Here is an 18,432-nt window from a genome sequence, read left to right as displayed (position 1 = left end):
TGGAGTCCTCAGGTGAGTGTGTGTGTGTGTGTGTGTGTGTGTGTGTGTGTGTGTGTTTGCAGTCCTCAGGTGAGTGTGTGTGTGTGTGTGTGTGTGTGTGTGTGTGCAGTCCTCAGGTGAGTGTGTGTGTGTGTGTGTGTGTGTGTGTGGAGTCCTCAGGTGAATGTGTGTGTGTGTGGAGTCCTCAGGTGAGTGTGTGTGTGTGTGTGTGTGTGTGTGTTTGCAGTCCTCAGGTGAGTGTGTGTGTGTGTGTGTGTGTGTGTGTGTGTGTGTGTGTGCAGTCCTCAGGTGAGTGTGTGTGTGTGTGTGTGTGTGTGGAGTCCTCAGGTGAATGTGTGTGTGTGTGTGTGTGTGTGGAGTCCTCAGGTGAGTGTGTGTGTGTGTGTGTGTGTGTGTGTGTGTGTGTGTGTTTGCAGTCCTCAGGTGAGTGTGTGTGTGTGTGTGTGTGTGTGTGTGTGTGTGTGTGTGTGTGTGCAGTCCTCAGGTGAGTGTGTGTGTGTGTGTGTGTGTGTGTGTGGAGTCCTCAGGTGAATGTGTGTGTGTGTGTGTGTGTGTTTGCAGTCCTCAGGTGAGTGTGTGTGTGTGTGTGTGTGTGTGTTTGCAGTCCTCAGGTGAGTGTGTGTGTGTGTGTGTGTGTGCAGTCCTCAGGTGAGTGTGTGTGTGTGTGTGTGTGTGTGTGGAGTCCTCAGGTGAATGTGTGTGTGTGTGTGTGTGTAATGTTGATATGTGTGTGGAGTCCTCAGGTGAGTGTGTGTGTGTGTGTGTGTGGAGTCCTCAGGTGAGTGTGTGTGTGTGTGTGTGTAATGTTGATATGTGTGTGGAGTCCTCAGGTGAGTGTGTGTGTATAATATTGATATGTGTGTGGAGTCCTCAGGTGAGTGTGTGTGTGTGTGTGTGTGTGTGGAGTCCTCAGGTGAGTGTGTGTGTGTAATGTTGATATGTGTGTGGAGTCCTCAGGTGAGTGTGTGTGTGTGTGTGTGTGTGTGTAATGTTGATCTGTGTGTGGAGTCCTCAGGTGAGTGTGTGTGTGTGTGTGTGTGTGTGTGTGTAATGTTGATATGTGTGTGGAGTCCTCAGGTGAGTGTGTGTGTGTGTGTGTGTGTGTGTGTGTGTGTGTGTGTGTGTGTAATGTTGATATGTGTGTGGAGTCCTCAGGTGAGTGTGTGTGTGTGTGTGTGTGTGTGTGTGTGTGTGTAATGTTGATATGTGTGTGGAGTCCTCAGGTGAGTGTGTGTGTGTGTGTGTGTGTGTGTGTGTGTGTGTGTGTGTGTGTGTGTGTGTGTGTGTGTGTAATGTTGATATGTGTGTGGAGTCCTCAGGTGAGTGTGTGTGTGTGTGTGTGTGGAGTCCTCAGGTGAGTGTGTGTGTGTAATGTTGATATGTGTGTGGAGTCCTCAGGTGAGTGTGTGTGTGTGTGTGTGTGTGTGTAATGTTGATCTGTGTGTGGAGTCCTCAGGTGAGTGTGTGTGTGTGTGTGTGTGTGTGTGTGTAATGTTGATATGTGTGTGGAGTCCTCAGGTGAGTGTGTGTGTGTGTGTGTGTGTGTGTGTGTGTAATGTTGATATGTGTGTGGAGTCCTCAGGTGAGTGTGTGTGTGTGTGTGTGTGTGTGTGTAATGTTGATATGTGTGTGGAGTCCTCAGGTGAGTGTGTGTGTGTGTGTGTGTGTGTGTGTGTGTGTGTGTGTGTAATGTTGATATGTGTGTGGAGTCCTCAGGTGAGTGTGTGTGTGTGTGTGTGTGTGTGTGTGTGTGTGTGTGTGTGTGTGTGTGTGTGTGTGTGTGTGTGTGTGTAATGTTGATAGGGCTGGACGATTTTGGCTATAATCATAATCGTGATTAATCGAACAGGTTACCTCGATTACGATTATTGAACGATTATTCAAAAAAAATTCTTTCTCATGTGTCACTGGCAAGGCTTATACTGTAAATATGTTCACGGTTATTTTTTAATGAAAGAATGCATAATCCTATCCTTGTGATTCTAAAATAAGGAAACACACAGATAGATTTTAATGCTTATTAAATATTTCAAACAATTGAATCAAACAAAGCACACAATGCTTGAAATAAAAACGTCTTATAAAAAAGTGATTAAGTTTTAATATAAAAAGAAAGTTTCCTAAAAATGTAGAAAATTTGTAAACAAAATAAATTATTGTAAATATTGCCATCTTAAAAGTAAAATATAACTTGTATAAAACTAAAAAAACGAATCCTTTTCATATTGTGTAGCATTTGTAAATGCTTGTGTTATCTGCTTTGTGTTATCTGGAGTGTTGCACGTGTTGCTGGGCGTTTGTCAGTCTCTCTCTGTTTTCGCGTGTTTCTTTGGTACAAGCGGCTCCTGTTGCTGAGTCGACTCAGTGTTTGAGTTCCCTTTCACACAGAGATTCCGGAAAACACACGGATAAAGTGACCCGGGATTTGACCCGGGTTCGTACTTTGGTTCATTCACACTGCCAGTGATTTTCCGGAATCAAGAGAGTGCGTTCACACAGACACACACAACCCGCAAAGACACGTGACATGTCCCAGCGGCGTCTATAGTTTGCTTATGAGCTGCGATTTCTCTCGAGAAACTTGTGCATTTTTTTCTCTGATTCGATCATAAACTAGCGCATTACGAACCGTTTCACGCTGGCGAACGATCCCGGCTTAGCGCCATCATTACGACACGGCATTGATTATGGCTTTTGTTCACACAGCGCGCGTTCCGGGACTGAACACGGCAATGTTACTACGTCCCCAACCTGGCATCAACCCCGGGTCGTGTTTCCGTTCACAGAAGGTGTTTGTTCTGGCAATTTCCCGGGATCAACGCGCTGTGTGAAAGGGGCTCATGTTGCTTCAGTGTCGCAGACTGGACGGGGCGGAGTCACGTGACTACACGCGCTAATATGTTTTAAGGGGAAAGTACATTAACACACAGTGGGCGGAAATATTAATAGGATTAAAAAACCGAAATAACCCACATGGTAAAATTACGTCGGTTATAGGCTCTGAATTTCGGTTTCGATTATTTTTCGATTAATCATCCAGCCCTAAATGTTGATGTGTGTGTGTGTTCAGGTGAGTGTGTGTGTAATGTTGATATATGTGTGTGTGTGTTCAGGGTCGCATCCATCAGATCGAGTACGCTATGGAGGCGGTGAAGCAGGGCTCAGCCACTGTCGGCCTGAAGTCTCACAGTCACGCTGTGCTGGTGGCGCTGAAGGTACGACACACACACACACACACACACACACACACACACTCTCACACGCTGTGCTGGTGGCGCTGAAGGTACGACACACACACACACACACACTCTCACGCTGTGCTGGTGGCGCTGAAGGTACGACACACACACACACACACACACACACACACACACTCTCACACGCTGTGCTGGTGGCGCTGAAGGTACGACACACACACACACACACACTCTCACGCTGTGCTGGTGGCGCTGAAGGTACGACACACACACACACACACACACACACACACACACACACACACACTCTCACGCTGTGCTGGTGGCGCTGAAGGTACGACACACACACACACACACTCTCACGCTGTGCTGGTGGCGCTGAAGGTACGACACACACACACACACACACTCTCACGCTGTGCTGGTGGCGCTGAAGGTACGACACTCACACACACACACACACTCTCACGCTGTGCTGGTGGCGTTGAAGGTACGACACTCACACACACACACACACACACACACACACACACACACACACACACACACACACACACTCTCACGCTGTGCTGGTGGCGCTGAAGGTACGTCTCACACACACACACACACACACACACACACACATACACACACACACACACACACTCTCACGCTGTGCTGGTGGCACTGAAGGTACGACACACACGCTCTCTCTCACACTGTGCTGAAGGTACGTCACACACACACTCTCTCTCTCACACTGTGCTGAAGGTACATCACACACACTCTCTCTCTCACACTGTGCTGAAGGTACGTCACACACACACTCTCTCTCTCACACTGTGCTGAAGGTACATCACACACACACACACTCTCTCACACTGTGCTGAAGGTACATCACACACACACACACTCTCTCACACTGTGCTGAAGGTACGTCACACACACACACTCTCTCACACTGTGCTGAAGGTACGTCACACACACTCTCTCTCTCACACTGTGCTGAAGGTACATCACACACACACACACTCTCTCACACTGTGCTGAAGGTACATCACACACACACACACTCTCTCACACTGTGCTGAAGGTACGTCACACACACACACTCTCTTACACTGTGCTGAAGGTACATCACACACACACACACACTCTCTCTCTCACACTGTGCTGAAGGTACGTCACACAAACACACACACACTCTCTCTCTCACACTGTGCTGAAGGTACATCACACACACACTCTCTCACACTGTGCTGAAGGTACGTCTCTAGCGTTCGAGCCGCTAGCGCTCGCTCCAGTAACCCTGTGTGTGTGTGTGTCTGTGTGTGTGTCTGTGTGTGTGTGTGTGTGCTCCTGCAGAGAGCTCAGTCTGAGCTGGCCGCTCATCAGAAGAAGATCCTGCATGTGGACAGTCACGTGGGCATCTCCATCGCCGGGCTGACGGCCGACGCCAGACTCCTCTGGTAACTTCAGCCGGAGCTAATGAGCATTCAGGAAATCTCAACAATCAGGACATATATACAGTACCAGTCAAACGTTTGGACACAATTACTATTTCTTTTTTCTTTTGAAAGAGTCAAAGCTGCATTTATTTGATCAAAAACAGTGAAATATTATTCCAATGTAAAACTGCTGAATGCTGTAAATTCTGCTTTAATCACAGAAATAAATCACACTTTACTATATATTCACATAGAAAACAGCTGTTTTACACTGGAATAATACTGTAGCGATACACTAATCTCACGATACGATATATATCACGATTTTCAGCCAACGATGCGATATATAGTAATAATAAAGTAAAAATAGTAATGTCCAAACTTTCAACCCTTACTGAATGTGTGTATATAAATATACAGTTGCAATCTAAATTATTGAACCCCTATTGCAAATCAGCTTTATTGGCAAACTACATCCTTTCAGCTGTTTGTAATGAACAAATCAAACAAAAGTAAAAAAAAGTAAATTGAAAATAAAATTAATTGAAATAGTTCAACACAACAAAAGTGGTTTCCCCAAAATCACCTGAAAATGCAACTTTTAATGACTTCTGCAGTCTCAACATTATTCACCCCCTGAATATAATCCCTCACAACAGCACAGATCTGCAGAACGGTTGTTGTCTCGCAAATCAAGGGCTTCATTAGCTCTACCAGGTGTGCTAGAGCTAGAACACATGACATATCTGAACTGGTTTGAGTGTCACGTTTGAAGAAGTTAAAAGAATGGACCAAAAAATTAAGAGATTTCATCTCCCTTCACAAACAAGGAGCAGGATATATTAAAAGATAGCGACGGCACTAAGTGCTCCTAGAGACACAGTTGGAAGCATAGTTCGCAAGATTAAAGTGAAAGGAACAGTGGTTACTCTCCCTGGACGGGGCAGAAGGAGGAAGATATACAGTACAGCTCGTTCTAAAAGCACCAGAACTCCAGGACTACACTTCTACTGACCCAAACACACAAGACAAATCAGCTCAAAATCATATAAAAAGCCACAGAAGTTCTAAGATTCTGTTCTGTGGAGCGATGAGACTACACTGGAGCTTCTCGTCCCTCTGGATCAGCAGTGTGTCTGAGGAAGAATGAAACGTGTGCTGTGATGAACACGCTCTACAGTTCAGCATGATGGGTCAGTGATGGGTCAGTGATGGATCAGGATCAGTGATGGGTCAATGGTGGGTCAGTGGTGGATCAGTGATGGGTCAGTGGTGGGTCAGTGATGGATCCGGATCAGTGATGGGTCAATGGTGGGTCAGTGATGGATCAGGATCAGTGATGGGTCAGTGGTGGGTCAGTGATGGATCCGGATCAGTGATGGGTCAGTGGTGGGTCAGTGATGGATCAGGATCAGTGATGGGTCAATGGTGGGTCAGTGATGGATCAGGATCAGTGATGGGTCAGTGGTGGGTCAGTGATGGATCAGGATCAGTGATGGGTAAATGGTGGGTCAATGGTGGGTCAGTGGAGGGTCAGTGATGGATCAGTGATGGGTCAATGGTGGGTCAGTGATGGGTCAGTGGTGGGTCAGTGGAGGGTCAGTGATTGATCAGGATCAGTGATGGGTCAATGGTGGGTCAGTGGTGGATCAGTGATGGGTCAATGGTGGGTCAGTGATGGGTCAGTGATGGGTTAGTGGTGTATCAGTGATGGGTCAATGGTGGGTCAGTGATGGATCAGTGATGGGTCAGTGGAGGGTCAGTGATGAGTCAGTGGTGGGTCTGTGATGGGTCAATGGTGGGTCAGTGATGGGTCAGTGGTGGGTCAGTGGAGGGTCAGTGATCGGTGAGTGGTGGGTCAGTGATGGGTGAGTGGTGGATCAGTGATGGGTCATGGTGGGTCAGTGATGGGTCAGTGGTGGATCAGTGATCGGTGAGTGGTGGGTCAGTGATGGGTGAGTGGTGGATCAGTGATGGGTCATGGTGGGTCAGTGATGGGTCAGTGGTGGGTCAGTGGTGGATCAGTGATGGGTCAGTGGTGGATCAGTGATGGGTCAATGGTGGGTCAGTGATGGGTCAGTGGTGGATCAGTGATCGGTGAGTGGTGGGTCAGTGATGGGTGAGTGGTGGATCAGTGATGGGTCAGTGATGGGTCAATGGTGGGTCAGTGATGGGTCTGTGGTGGATCAGTGATCGGTGAGTGGTGGGTCAGTGATGGGTGAGTGGTGGATCAGTGATGGGTCATGCTGGGTCAGTGGTGGGTCAGTGATGGGTCAATGGTGGGTCAGTGATGGGTCAGTGGTGGGTCAGTGGTGGGTCAGTGATGGGTCAGTGGTGGATCAGTGATCGGTGATGGGTCAGTGATGGGTCAGTGATGGGTCAGTGATGCTCTGCGGCTGATCTCTATCCTCCGGCTCTGGAAACCTGCAGCGTGAGGAAGGAGAGATGATTCACTGAAGTATCAGGAGATCCTGGAGAACATCTCGTTAGTGAGGAGCTGAACAGGACCTTCAACAGGACAACGATCCCCAGCGTTCCTCAGACTCACCCAGGCTGGGTTTCAGAAGTCCTGGGAGATACAGTGGCATCACAGGCACATGACTCGAACCCCATAGAAAACCTCTGGTGGGATTAGAAGGCCAAGAGTATTCCTGAACCGGAGGCCGTTGCTCAAGAGTGACTCAGACTCAGACACAGAAGCTGCTGTCGATCATACATCTCGCTTCAGCAGACGATGGCTGTTCTGCTAACTGATTAAGATGCTCGCCGTGAAGGGGGTGAAGAGTTTTGAGACTGCAGAAGTCATAAAGGGATAGTTCACCAAAAAATGTAAATTCTGTCAGTAATTACTCTCCCTCATGTTGTTCAACCCCGTAAGACCTTCGTTCATCTTCGGGACACGAATTAAGATATTTGTGATTAAATTTGAGAGCTGGATCACTCCTCCATAGGCTTCTAAGGGATTGAACTTGCCGGCCTCAAAAAGTTATTAAAGACATCGTTAAAATAGTCCAAGTGACTACAGTGGCTCAATCTTAAGCTTATCAAGCGACGAGAATACTTTTTGTGCGCAAAAACAAACAAAAATAACTAATTTATTTCAACTATTGATTTCGTTCTCTGTGGGCCTCCAGTCAGATAGTAGTGTGATGGCGTAGTGTGATGGCGTAGTGTGATGGCGTAGTGTGATGGCGTAGTGTGATGGCGTAGTGTGATGGCGTAGTGTGATGGCGTAGTGTGATGGCGTAGTGTGATGGCGTAGTGTGATGGCGTAGTGTGATGGCGTAGTGTGATGGCGTAGTGTGATGGCGTAGTGTGATGGCGTAGTGTGATGGCGTAGTGTGATGGCGTAGTGTGTAGTGTGATGGCGTAGTGTGTAGTGTGATAGCGTAGTGTGATAGCGTAGTGTGATAGCGTAGTGTGATAGCGTAGTGTGATAGCGTAGTGTGATAGCGTAGTGTGATAGTGTAGTGTGATGGCGTAGTGTGTAGTGTGATAACGTAGTGTGATGGCGTAGTGTGATGGCGTAGTGTGATGGCGTAGTGTGATGGCGTAGTGTGATGGCGTAGTGTGATGGCGTAGTGTGATAGCGTAGTGTGATAGCGTAGGTTGATAGGGTAGGTTGATAGCGTAGTGTGATGGCGTAGAGGGATAGCGTAGTGTGATAGCGTAGTGTGATAGCGTAGTGTGATAGCGTAGTGTCATTGCGTAGTGTCATTGCGTAGTGTCATTGCGTAGTGTCATTGCGTAGTGTCATTGCGTAGTGTCATTGCGTAGTGTCATTGCGTAGTGTCATTGCGTAGTGTCATTGCGTAGTGTCATTGCGTAGTGTCATTGCGTAGTGTCATTGCGTAGTGTGATGGCGTAGTGTGATGGCGTAGTGTGATGGCGTAGTGTGATGGCGTAGTGTGATGGCGTAGTGTGATGGCGTAGTGTGATGGCGTAGTGTGATGGCGTAGTGTGATGGCGTAGTGTGATGGCGTAGTGTGATGGCGTAGTGTGATGGCGTAGTGTGATGGCGTAGTGTGATGGCGTAGTGTGATGGCGTAGTGTGATGGCGTAGTGTGATGGCGTAGTGTGATGGCGTAGTGTGATGGCGTAGTGTGATGGCGTAGTGTGATGGCGTAGTGTGATGGCGTAGTGTGATGGCGTAGTGTGATGGCGTAGTGTGATGGCGTAGTGTGATGGCGTAGTGTGATGGCGTAGTGTGATGGCGTAGTGTGTAGTGTGATGGCGTAGTGTGATGGCGTAGTGTGTAGTGTGATAGCGTAGTGTGATAGCGTAGTGTGATAGCGTAGTGTGATAGCGTAGTGTGATAGCGTAGTGTGATGGCGTAGTGTGATGGCGTAGTGTGATGGCGTAGTGTGATGGCGTAGTGTGTAGTGTGATAACGTAGTGTGATAACGTAGTGTGATGGCGTAGTGTGATGGCGTAGTGTGATGGCGTAGTGTGATGGCGTAGTGTGATAGCGTAGTGTGATAGGGTAGGTTGATGGCGTAGTGTGATGGCGTAGAGGGATAGCGTAGTGTGATAGCGTAGTGTGATAGCGTAGTGTGATAGCGTAGTGTCATTGCGTAGTGTCATTGCGTAGTGTCATTGCGTAGTGTCATTGCGTAGTGTCATTGCGTAGTGTCATTGCGTAGTGTCATAGCGTAGTGTGATGGCGTAGTGTGATGGCGTAGTGTGATGGCGTAGAGGGATAACGTAGTGTGATAGCGTAGTGTGATAGCGTAGTGTGATAGCGTAGTGTCATTGCGTAGTGTCATTGCGTAGTGTCATTGCGTAGTGTCATTGCGTAGTGTCATTGCGTAGTGTCATTGCGTAGTGTCATTGCGTAGTGTCATTGCGTAGTGTCATTGCGTAGTGTCATAGCGTAGTGTGATAGCGTAGTGTGATAGCGTAGTGTGATAGCGTAGTGTGATAACGTAGTGTGATAGCGTAGTGTGATAGCGTAGAGGGATAGCGTAGTGTGATAGCGTAGTGTGATAGCGTAGTGTGATAGCGTAGTGTGATAGCGTAGTGTCATTGCGTAGTGTCATTGCGTAGTGTCATTGCGTAGTGTCATTGCGTAGTGTCATTGCGTAGTGTCATTGCGTAGTGTCATTGCGTAGTGTCATTGCGTAGTGTCATTGCGTAGTGTCATTGCGTAGTGTCATTGCGTAGTGTCATTGCGTAGTGTGATAGCGTAGTGTGATAGCGTAGTGTGATAGCGTAGTGTCATAGCGTAGTGTGATAACGTAGTGTGATAGCGTAGTGTGATAGCGTAGTGTCATTGCGTAGTGTGATAGCGTAGTGTCATTGCGTAGTGTGATAGCGTAGAGCTACGTCACACGTAGGCTCACTATTGGCCGCCGCTGGTCATGTGTGTGATGCGTGTGACGTACAACACAGAAGCGCTGCGCTGTTACACTAGTGAACTCACTAGAGGCCCACAGAGAAGGAAATCAATAGTTGAAATAAAGTCGTTATTTTTGTTTGTTTTTGCGCACAAAAAGTATTCTCGTCGCTTGATAAACTTAAGATTGAGCCACTGTAGTCACTTGGACTATTTTAACGATGTCTTTAATAACGTGTAACAAGTTCGAGGAACAAGTTCAATCCCTTAGAAGCCTATGGAGGAGTGATCCAGCTCTCAGATTTAATCACAAATATCTTAATTCGTGTTTCCGAAGATGAACGAAGGTCTTACGGGGTTGAACAACATGAGGGAGTGTAATTACTGACAGAATTTACATTTTTGGGTGAACGATCCCTTTAAGTTGCATTTTCAGTTGAATTTGGAGAAACCAATTGAAACATTTGTTGTGTTGATCTATTTCAATTACTTTTGTTTGATTTGTTCATTGCTAACAGCTGAAAGTCAGTAAATGTTGCCAATAAACCTGATGTGCAATGGGGTTGAATAATTTCGATTGAAACTCTATGTGTGTATAATTTTGGTTTAAAGGCTGTAATGTGAGGTTTATTGTTTTATAACACTTTTTGTTGTTGTATTCTGAGTTAAATAGTGTTTTGTACAGTGGTTCTATGGTTTGTATGTCAGCACAGCTCTTGCTCTGTACAGCGCAGGTTTATAAAGCCTTAACCCTCTGGGGTCTGAGGTGTTTTCTGGGACCTGGAGGTGTTCTGACATGCTCTGACGTTTGTGCTTTTTTAAGTTATTTATAAACATGTTAATGGCAAAGGTGTAAATTCACTTTATATAGCACAAACGGGGCTACCGTAATATTTGAGCAACATGTATGTACATGTTTGTATTTTTTAGAGAATATTGTTTATGCGTGGTTATTGAAAATACTACACCTTAAAGTGTCTGAAATAAGGCCACAAAACACATACTAAATATGTGTCCACAAGACTTTTGACTAATGGGTGTTGTTGCCTAGAGTTTTTGCTTCAAAATGATCTGAAAATCATCCTGCCTAATCATTTACACAAAACAATACATTGATTTATATTTTATAAGACACCTTTTGTTTGGAAAGGCAATATGTGTGGAAGCGTGTGCACACCTGAGAAGACAAAGGCCGGATAATGTGCCACATACATAATGAGCTGCATATTAATTAGCTTCACACAGGTGTGTCACAGGATCCTAAAGAACGCAAGGACAAATTATTAAATTATCTATATATACATATTTTACAATTCGAAATTGCAACCAATTACAAATAGGTTACAATTACAACAACAATTACAATTTTAACAATATTTCAAGTGTATTGCTTTGTAAAAAGTATACATTTTATCATACGTATTAAAAAAGGTAAGGATTCATTAATTTGAATATTGGAACAAACACTATAATAACATCTTAGTTGATAATTCAATATACCTACTTTATTTTTGACAAAACATCATACTATAGTATATTTAACATATGAGCAGAAATTGGTGAACAAAAGCTTAGCTATTTAATGTGACAGTAGTCTTTTTTTACAGTCAAAACTTTATAATCAATCCAAAACTAATCACAAAATCTTGTCTAAACATTCATATTTAGTCTGTAACATATTGTGTATGATATATTAACATATACATGTTAATTTGCAGTTTGTTGCTTATACAGACATTTTATTTCAGCATATTTCAGTCTATTTTTACTCATCTTAGTAGGCTATAGCAATATAGTTTGGATGTGTTCATGTAAACATAACGTTTACTAATGTAGGTGCGAGAGTGAATGAACGGCACAGACACGCGCTGTATAACTGTAGTAAACAACAGCGCGCGCGCCTGTGCCGTTCATTCCTCATTTAGTCTACACATTCATATTTAAACAGTCTTTTTGTGGTTTATAGACACTATTCAATATCGCGATTAGAACAAAGCACTTAAGAATAAATGACTTACTACATCAGCTGGATCCGTTGCTCCTCGAAATGAAACTACCAGCACTTCTGGTACATTTTCCAGGGTTATTAGATAGTATTATTCCTCACAGCGAAAGGATACGCTGTGTTCACAGCGGTAGTAAGATACTTACTAAACACGATGTGTTTTATAATCCAGCTGGTGGGCGTTGGCATGTTTGCATGGCTTGCCTTAGATCATTTGCGTTTGAATACGGCGCGCTCTCCGTGGGCGTGGCACATTAACACGTAATCAGGTATAATGAGCTGGAAAGAAAAAGACTGACATCTCTCTCTTTTCATACAGATTACATAAACTGAGTATTAGTTTTTTTTATATAAATTAATTCATTTAAAAGAAGAGAATTCAAGCTTCATTATGGAAAAACACTCGTGCCTGTATGACAAGTAACCCCTAAGTTACAGTTAATTTTCGGACACATTTCAGAATGGACTTCACTCACAGAGTAAAAGCAAAATGCGCATCATGTTTGTTTTTCTTTATTTGGCGAAAAGCACAAAACTTTGTTTTTATTGTGAGTATCCACAAAAAAAATAGACACTTATCAGGATCTAATGACGTACAGCACTTAATATGTAAGATCAAAATTAACAGAGTATTTTGAGTTTCTTTTGCACTGTCTAGCCGACTCCAGGGGGTTAAGCTTGATCTGAAAGCCTGCAGTAAATGATCAGCTGTGAGGATGTGTGGGTCAGCCGGTGTATTCAGTGTGTTCTCTCTCTCTCTCTCTCTCTCTCTCTCTAGTAACTTCATGCGTCAGGAGTGTCTGGACTCCAGGTTTGTGTTCGACAGGCCTCTCCCCGTGTCCAGACTGGTGTCGCTCATCGGGAGCAGTATCCTCTCAGAAGTGTGCATCTGTGCATGTGTAGGGCTGACCCCTAATAGTCCACTAACCGTTAGTCGACTACGAGGCTTGGTCCACCAAAGTTTATTAGTCATTTATGCTGAGTACACACCAAAAGATTTTTTACATCTTAAAAGATTTTCAAAATGTGATATACCACAAACATGAGGACAAAAAAATCCTAGATTTAACCGTTTTACTCCTATAGTGTGGTGTGCCGAGATGTGACGGACACAGCACACCTCATACGGACACTGTGAAGTCTTGACTCTGAACACAGGAAATCTCGCATGGCGGACGATATGCAGGACGAAATTGCGATGATAGTGTTTGGATTGATTTTCACAGTAAATTCATGGGGGGAAAAAGTAAAGAGTTTGGGTGAAAATTCGTATTTCAGAAGCAAATCATAAGTTGATTTAGGATTCTTATCCTATCTTATAAAATCTCTTCATATCTGTAGTTAGGAAATCTTAAAGGGATACTCCACTTTTTTTGGAAATAGGCTCATTTTGCAACTCCCCCAGAGTTAAACTGTTGAGTTTTACCGTTTTTGACCATGAGTGCAGCAGGCGTAATGATATGACGCAGCGCCTGAAAATAGTCCCCACCTCGTCATGTCATATTATGCTTGCTATGGTACGGCAGTAAAGTTTCTTGATTATCACGCAGGAATGAGAGTATAGTTCCTAGCCATATCAGCCTTGAAAATCGCAACTTTACATTTTCCGTCGGTCTTAGTGCACGTTGTAACTACAGAAGAGTCAAGTTTTAAATAGGAAAAATATCTAAACACTTTGGTCATTTTTTTTGAGAAATGCTAATGGTCTTGTCCACTTTAATGATGTATGCTAAGCTATGCTAAAAGTGGTACCGGCAGAACCGGAGATCGGCTGAATGGATTCAAAAACGGTAAAACTCAACAGTTTTACTCTGGGGGAGTTGTAAAATGAGCCTATTTCCAAAAAAAGTGGAGTATCCCTTTAAATCCCTCCATCGATCTCGGTAATCAACTCTCAGGTCTGTTACCCAGCAACCAACAACACCAAACAGCTGTGAGGTAAAGCGGAGAAACTGGAGAATGGAGAAATAAAATGAGTGTGCTTGTTTTGATAACCTTGGTAGAAAGGGCAAAGCCTAATCCCTTTGTTTCATATTAGCCTGTAATTATTTGTCAGAGTTTTTTTTCCCCCTCGGTTTCTGATTGGATATTGTTTCGTTTCACGTGATAATCTCCAGAGCGTGCGTGTTTGTCATCGGGGTTCCCACACCACATGTTGAATATTCACGATTCGCCATCGGGGCGGCTCCGGCGTTCTTCCGAGCAGATCCGCACACTATAACACCCTCACACCACAGGAATATCTGATCAGATAATCTGAAGAACCATCAAGATAATTGGGAAAGAGCTGGGACTGTCGGGAGGAGGGAAATCGGCCCAAAATCAGCCGATTATCTTCTGGTGTGTACCCAGCATTAGTTACAACAAAAAACCTTGAAAAAGTGGTGAAATCACACAGGCTGTAACAGACAGATCATTAACAGCAGGAAATCCAAACATTCTCCTATCATTTGTCCTATCCTATTCAAATATGGCTTATATCACTTGAAACATGTAAGAAGCAGCAACTTTACAAGTGCACTCTAATGTTAACCTCGATACATGTGTTTGTGTGGGGAGCCGCTTACTGCATGACATACAGGCGCCAGCGCATCACTGCATTTAACCTGAAATACTCCGTCATACAGAAAACACAGAAAACATTACCAGTGAATTATTAAAATGTTCAGACAGTCTCATTCTGTTTTTTTCACGACACTCATAATCATTACATTCGCCGGTGCGCTTTGGCTTTATGTGTGCGTTTGAGCGCATATTAGGCCATACGTATCTTATATAGGCAATTTATTTTGATAAAGGTGCGATTAGTCAACTAATGGCTTAAATGAACGACTAGCCTATTAGTTGACCAGAAAAATCTTTGTTTGAGGGCGGCCCTAGTAATGTGTCATGTGCTGAGATTAACTGTTGTGTTTCCTGAACGCTGTGTCAGAAACACAGATTCCCACGCAGCGCTACGGCAGACGCCCGTATGGAGTCGGGCTGCTCATCGCAGGATATGATGTGAGTACCGGAGGCGTGTGTGTGTTGAGCGCTGTATCTGATGAGCTGTGTGTGTGTGTGTTGAGCACTGTATCTGATGAGCTGTGTGTGTGTTGACCACTGTATCTGATGAGCTGTGTGTGTGTTGACCACTGTATCTGATGAGCTCAGTGTGTGTGTGTTTGTTCTGTGCTGTATCTGATGAGCTCAGTGTAAGTGTATGTTCAGCTGTATCTGATGAGCTCTGAGTGTGTGTCAGAGAGAGAGAGAGAGAGAGAGAGAGAGTGTGTGTGTGTGTGTTGAGCAGGGGTGGTAAAAGTACTCAAAAATTATACTCGAGTAAAAGTATATATACCTAAATAAAAAATGACTCCAGTAAAAGTAGAAAATCCTCCATTCAAACACCACTTGAGTAAAAGTACAAAAGTATCCGATTTAAAACGTACTTAAGTACCGAAAGTAAAAAGTAAATATTCAAACTGTAAATATCAATAATTAAACATTGCATATCACTCCCAAAACAATTTATCTGTTTTAATTGAACAACTTATTAGATACTGCAATTAAGAATTTGTTAGATTTGCAATCATAAGAGACAATGAAGCACCTTGCATTATTCTAAACAATTTCATTAAGTTTAGTGACAGCATATTATGGTGCAATGACTGGTAGGCCATTCTTTGATACAAATTTTACAATTTCAATTCAATTATTGTGGTTTGATTCCGATCTTGATTCAATAGATTCATTTTGATAAATATTTGGTACAGTAGATGCATGTTAATTTTTAAATTAAGAAAATCTCACCTAATTCTGTAAACATAGGCTACAGAGAGCCCTGTCAGCTGGTATTATTACATGTTAAAAATACATGTGATTTTTATTATAATAACAACTTTATAATATTTTAATGATATAAGTAAAAATATAATACATATATAGTGCACATATTTAGCAAAATACTAATTTATACTAATATTACATATATTATAAAATACTAATTTTTCTAGCCAACTAACATACTATGGTCATTAAATGTTTTTTTTTTTTTCCTGAGGTAAATGTAACATTATGTGACATATTGTTCTCCAGCTGTTTTATTGACCTCTATTCTCAGTTGAAAAACACTGATTTATTGATATTATGTATAAGTTATATACATTTCGGTAAGTTGTACTGTATCTTTCAACATAGGCTACCTATTATTGTTCATTTGTGTTTATTTACAATTAACTAGTAGTAAAGAGATTAACGGCACCCTGCATAGCAGGCGCTAGCTATCTGTCACATCACATTTAAAAGCTCCAAAACGGTATTTATTGTTTGAATTTCATAATAAAATTGACAGAATCTGAGAGCTGAGAATTTGTTCCATATCAAAAGAAACCTAATCTGTCTTGTCTGTCGGTGTCAGTGTCCTCTTTGCTACGCGATTTTTCTCTGCGTGAGAAAATGGATGTGTCGTGAGAGCGTGTGGAAAGTGTCAATTGCGTGAGTCTCACACTGAAAGAGTGAGAGTTGGCAGCTCTGCAATAGACATGTTCCATAACATTAGCTGCATCAAACAGAAGATGTGCAAGATACAGTGTAAGCGGGAATCTCGGGATCATTGCTGGTTAGAGCTGCACCTTCACCTGTTTCTGCGGTCATCTTCCACAATGGCGAACTGACTGCTATGTGAGCGTATGCTGGCAAAGAGCTTGCGCGTTCTTTTTTTCAAAATAAAACCAAGTTTTTCATTGGTTTGGAAAGCAAGTGTAATAAATACTTGGAGCAGGCATGGGGGAAATGTAACTGAGTAAAAAGTAAACTTTGTCTTTAATATTGTAGTGGAGTAAGAGTAAAAGTAGATGCAAATAAAACATACTCAAGTAAAGTACAGATCCCCGAAAAAAATACTTAAGTAAAGTAACGAAGTATTTCTACTTCGTTACTTACCACCACTGGTGTTGAGCGCTGTATCTCATGAGCTCTGACGTGTGTGTTTGTGTGTGTGAGCAGGACATGGGTCCGCACATCTTCCAGACGTGTCCATCTGCGAACTACTTCGACTGTAAGGCCATGTCGATCGGCGCGCGCTCGCAGTCGGCCCGCACTTACCTGGAGCGCCACATGGAGGCCTTCCTGGACTGTACGTCTCACACTCACTCACACAGGCCTGCCGTTTATTAATGCTCAGTCATCTAATGAGTGTGTGTGTGTGCAGGTAACCTGAACGATCTGGTGCAGCACGGCCTGCGTGCGCTGAGAGAGACTCTTCCTGCTGAACAGGATCTGACCACCAAGGTATGATATTTCCTCTCGCTCCCGGCAGCCTTACACACACTGTTGGAGTAACTCATTACAAGTAACGCAATACATAATCAAGATTACTTTCTAATGTAACAAGTATCTCATTACAAGTAACTTGAGTTACGTAATCAGACTACTTTTTCAAGTAACCAGTAAAGTAACGCATTACTTTAAATATTCACAACAAAATTTCTGAGTTACTTTTACAAAGTTAATTTGTTTTCCCATTTATTGACTGACATCTCTCGTCACCATGTTGAGACAAATCGAAGTGCAGAGGCGTTGTGTAAACTTGATGGTATTGTAGTTCTAGACTAAATGTGAGCATGCATTTACTCATCTCAATTGCACAAAAAGATTCAATATTCCTCAAAATGAATGAAATCAGTGATATGCAGAATCAGAATACTATGCAAACCTCCTAATAAAACATACATTTTTATGCATTTAATCTCACTTTATTGTTGAACATACTTGCTTCTGACTTTCGATGATTCGGTTAAACCATAAGCTAAAATGACTATAGAACTTTTGTTTTTGTCACACACTCCTGTAGCCACGCACACTCCTGTAGCCACGCACACTCCTGTAGCCACGCACACTCCTGTAGCCACGCACACTCCTGTAGCCACACACTCCTGTAGCCACACACTCCTGTAGCCACACACTCCTGTAGCCACACACTCCTGTAGCCACACACTCCTGTAGCCACACACTCCTGTAACCACACACTCCTGTAGCCACACACTCCTGTAACCACACACTCCTGTAGCCACACACTCCTGTAGCCACGCACACTCCTGTAGCCACACACTCCTGTAGCCACGCACACTCCTGTAGCCACGCACACTCCTGTAGCCACGCACACTCCTGTAGCCACACACTCCTGTAACCACACACTCCTGTAGCCACACACTCCTGTAACCACACACTCCTGTAGCCACACACTCCTGTAGCCACACACACTCCTGTAGCCACACACTCCTGTAACCACACACTCCTGTAGCCACACACTCCTGTAGCCGCGCACACTCCTGTAACCACACACTCCTGTAGCCACACACTCCTGTAACCACACACTCCTGTAGCCACACACTCCTGTAGCCACACACTCCTGTAACCACACACTCCTGTAGCCACACACTCCTGTAACCACACACTCCTGTAGCCACACACTCCTGTAGCCACGCACAC

The 18,432-nt window shown here is 43.8% G+C and overlaps 1 protein-coding gene across 1 annotated transcript in view; it reads left to right on the top strand.

Moving 5' to 3' along the window:
- The window catches only part of psma1 (proteasome 20S subunit alpha 1), a 29,949-nt gene that overhangs the window by 3,339 nt on the left and 8,178 nt on the right, over positions 1-18,432 (top strand). The window contains exons 3-8 of the mRNA XM_077247170.1: positions 3,114-3,215; positions 4,542-4,645; positions 12,743-12,831; positions 14,897-14,967; positions 16,948-17,077; positions 17,153-17,232. Coding sequence (XP_077103285.1) covers positions 3,114-3,215; positions 4,542-4,645; positions 12,743-12,831; positions 14,897-14,967; positions 16,948-17,077; positions 17,153-17,232 — 576 coding nt within the window. The remainder of the gene's footprint in view (positions 1-3,113; positions 3,216-4,541; positions 4,646-12,742; positions 12,832-14,896; positions 14,968-16,947; positions 17,078-17,152; positions 17,233-18,432) is intronic.

Source organism: Siphateles boraxobius, unplaced genomic scaffold (genome assembly GCF_051911475.1).
Source record: "Siphateles boraxobius isolate OS27281-9 unplaced genomic scaffold, OSU_SipBor_1 107, whole genome shotgun sequence".
In the NCBI taxonomy this organism is placed as follows: Eukaryota; Metazoa; Chordata; class Actinopteri; order Cypriniformes; family Leuciscidae; genus Siphateles; species Siphateles boraxobius.
This window is presented reverse-complemented; position numbering and strand designations above follow the sequence as displayed.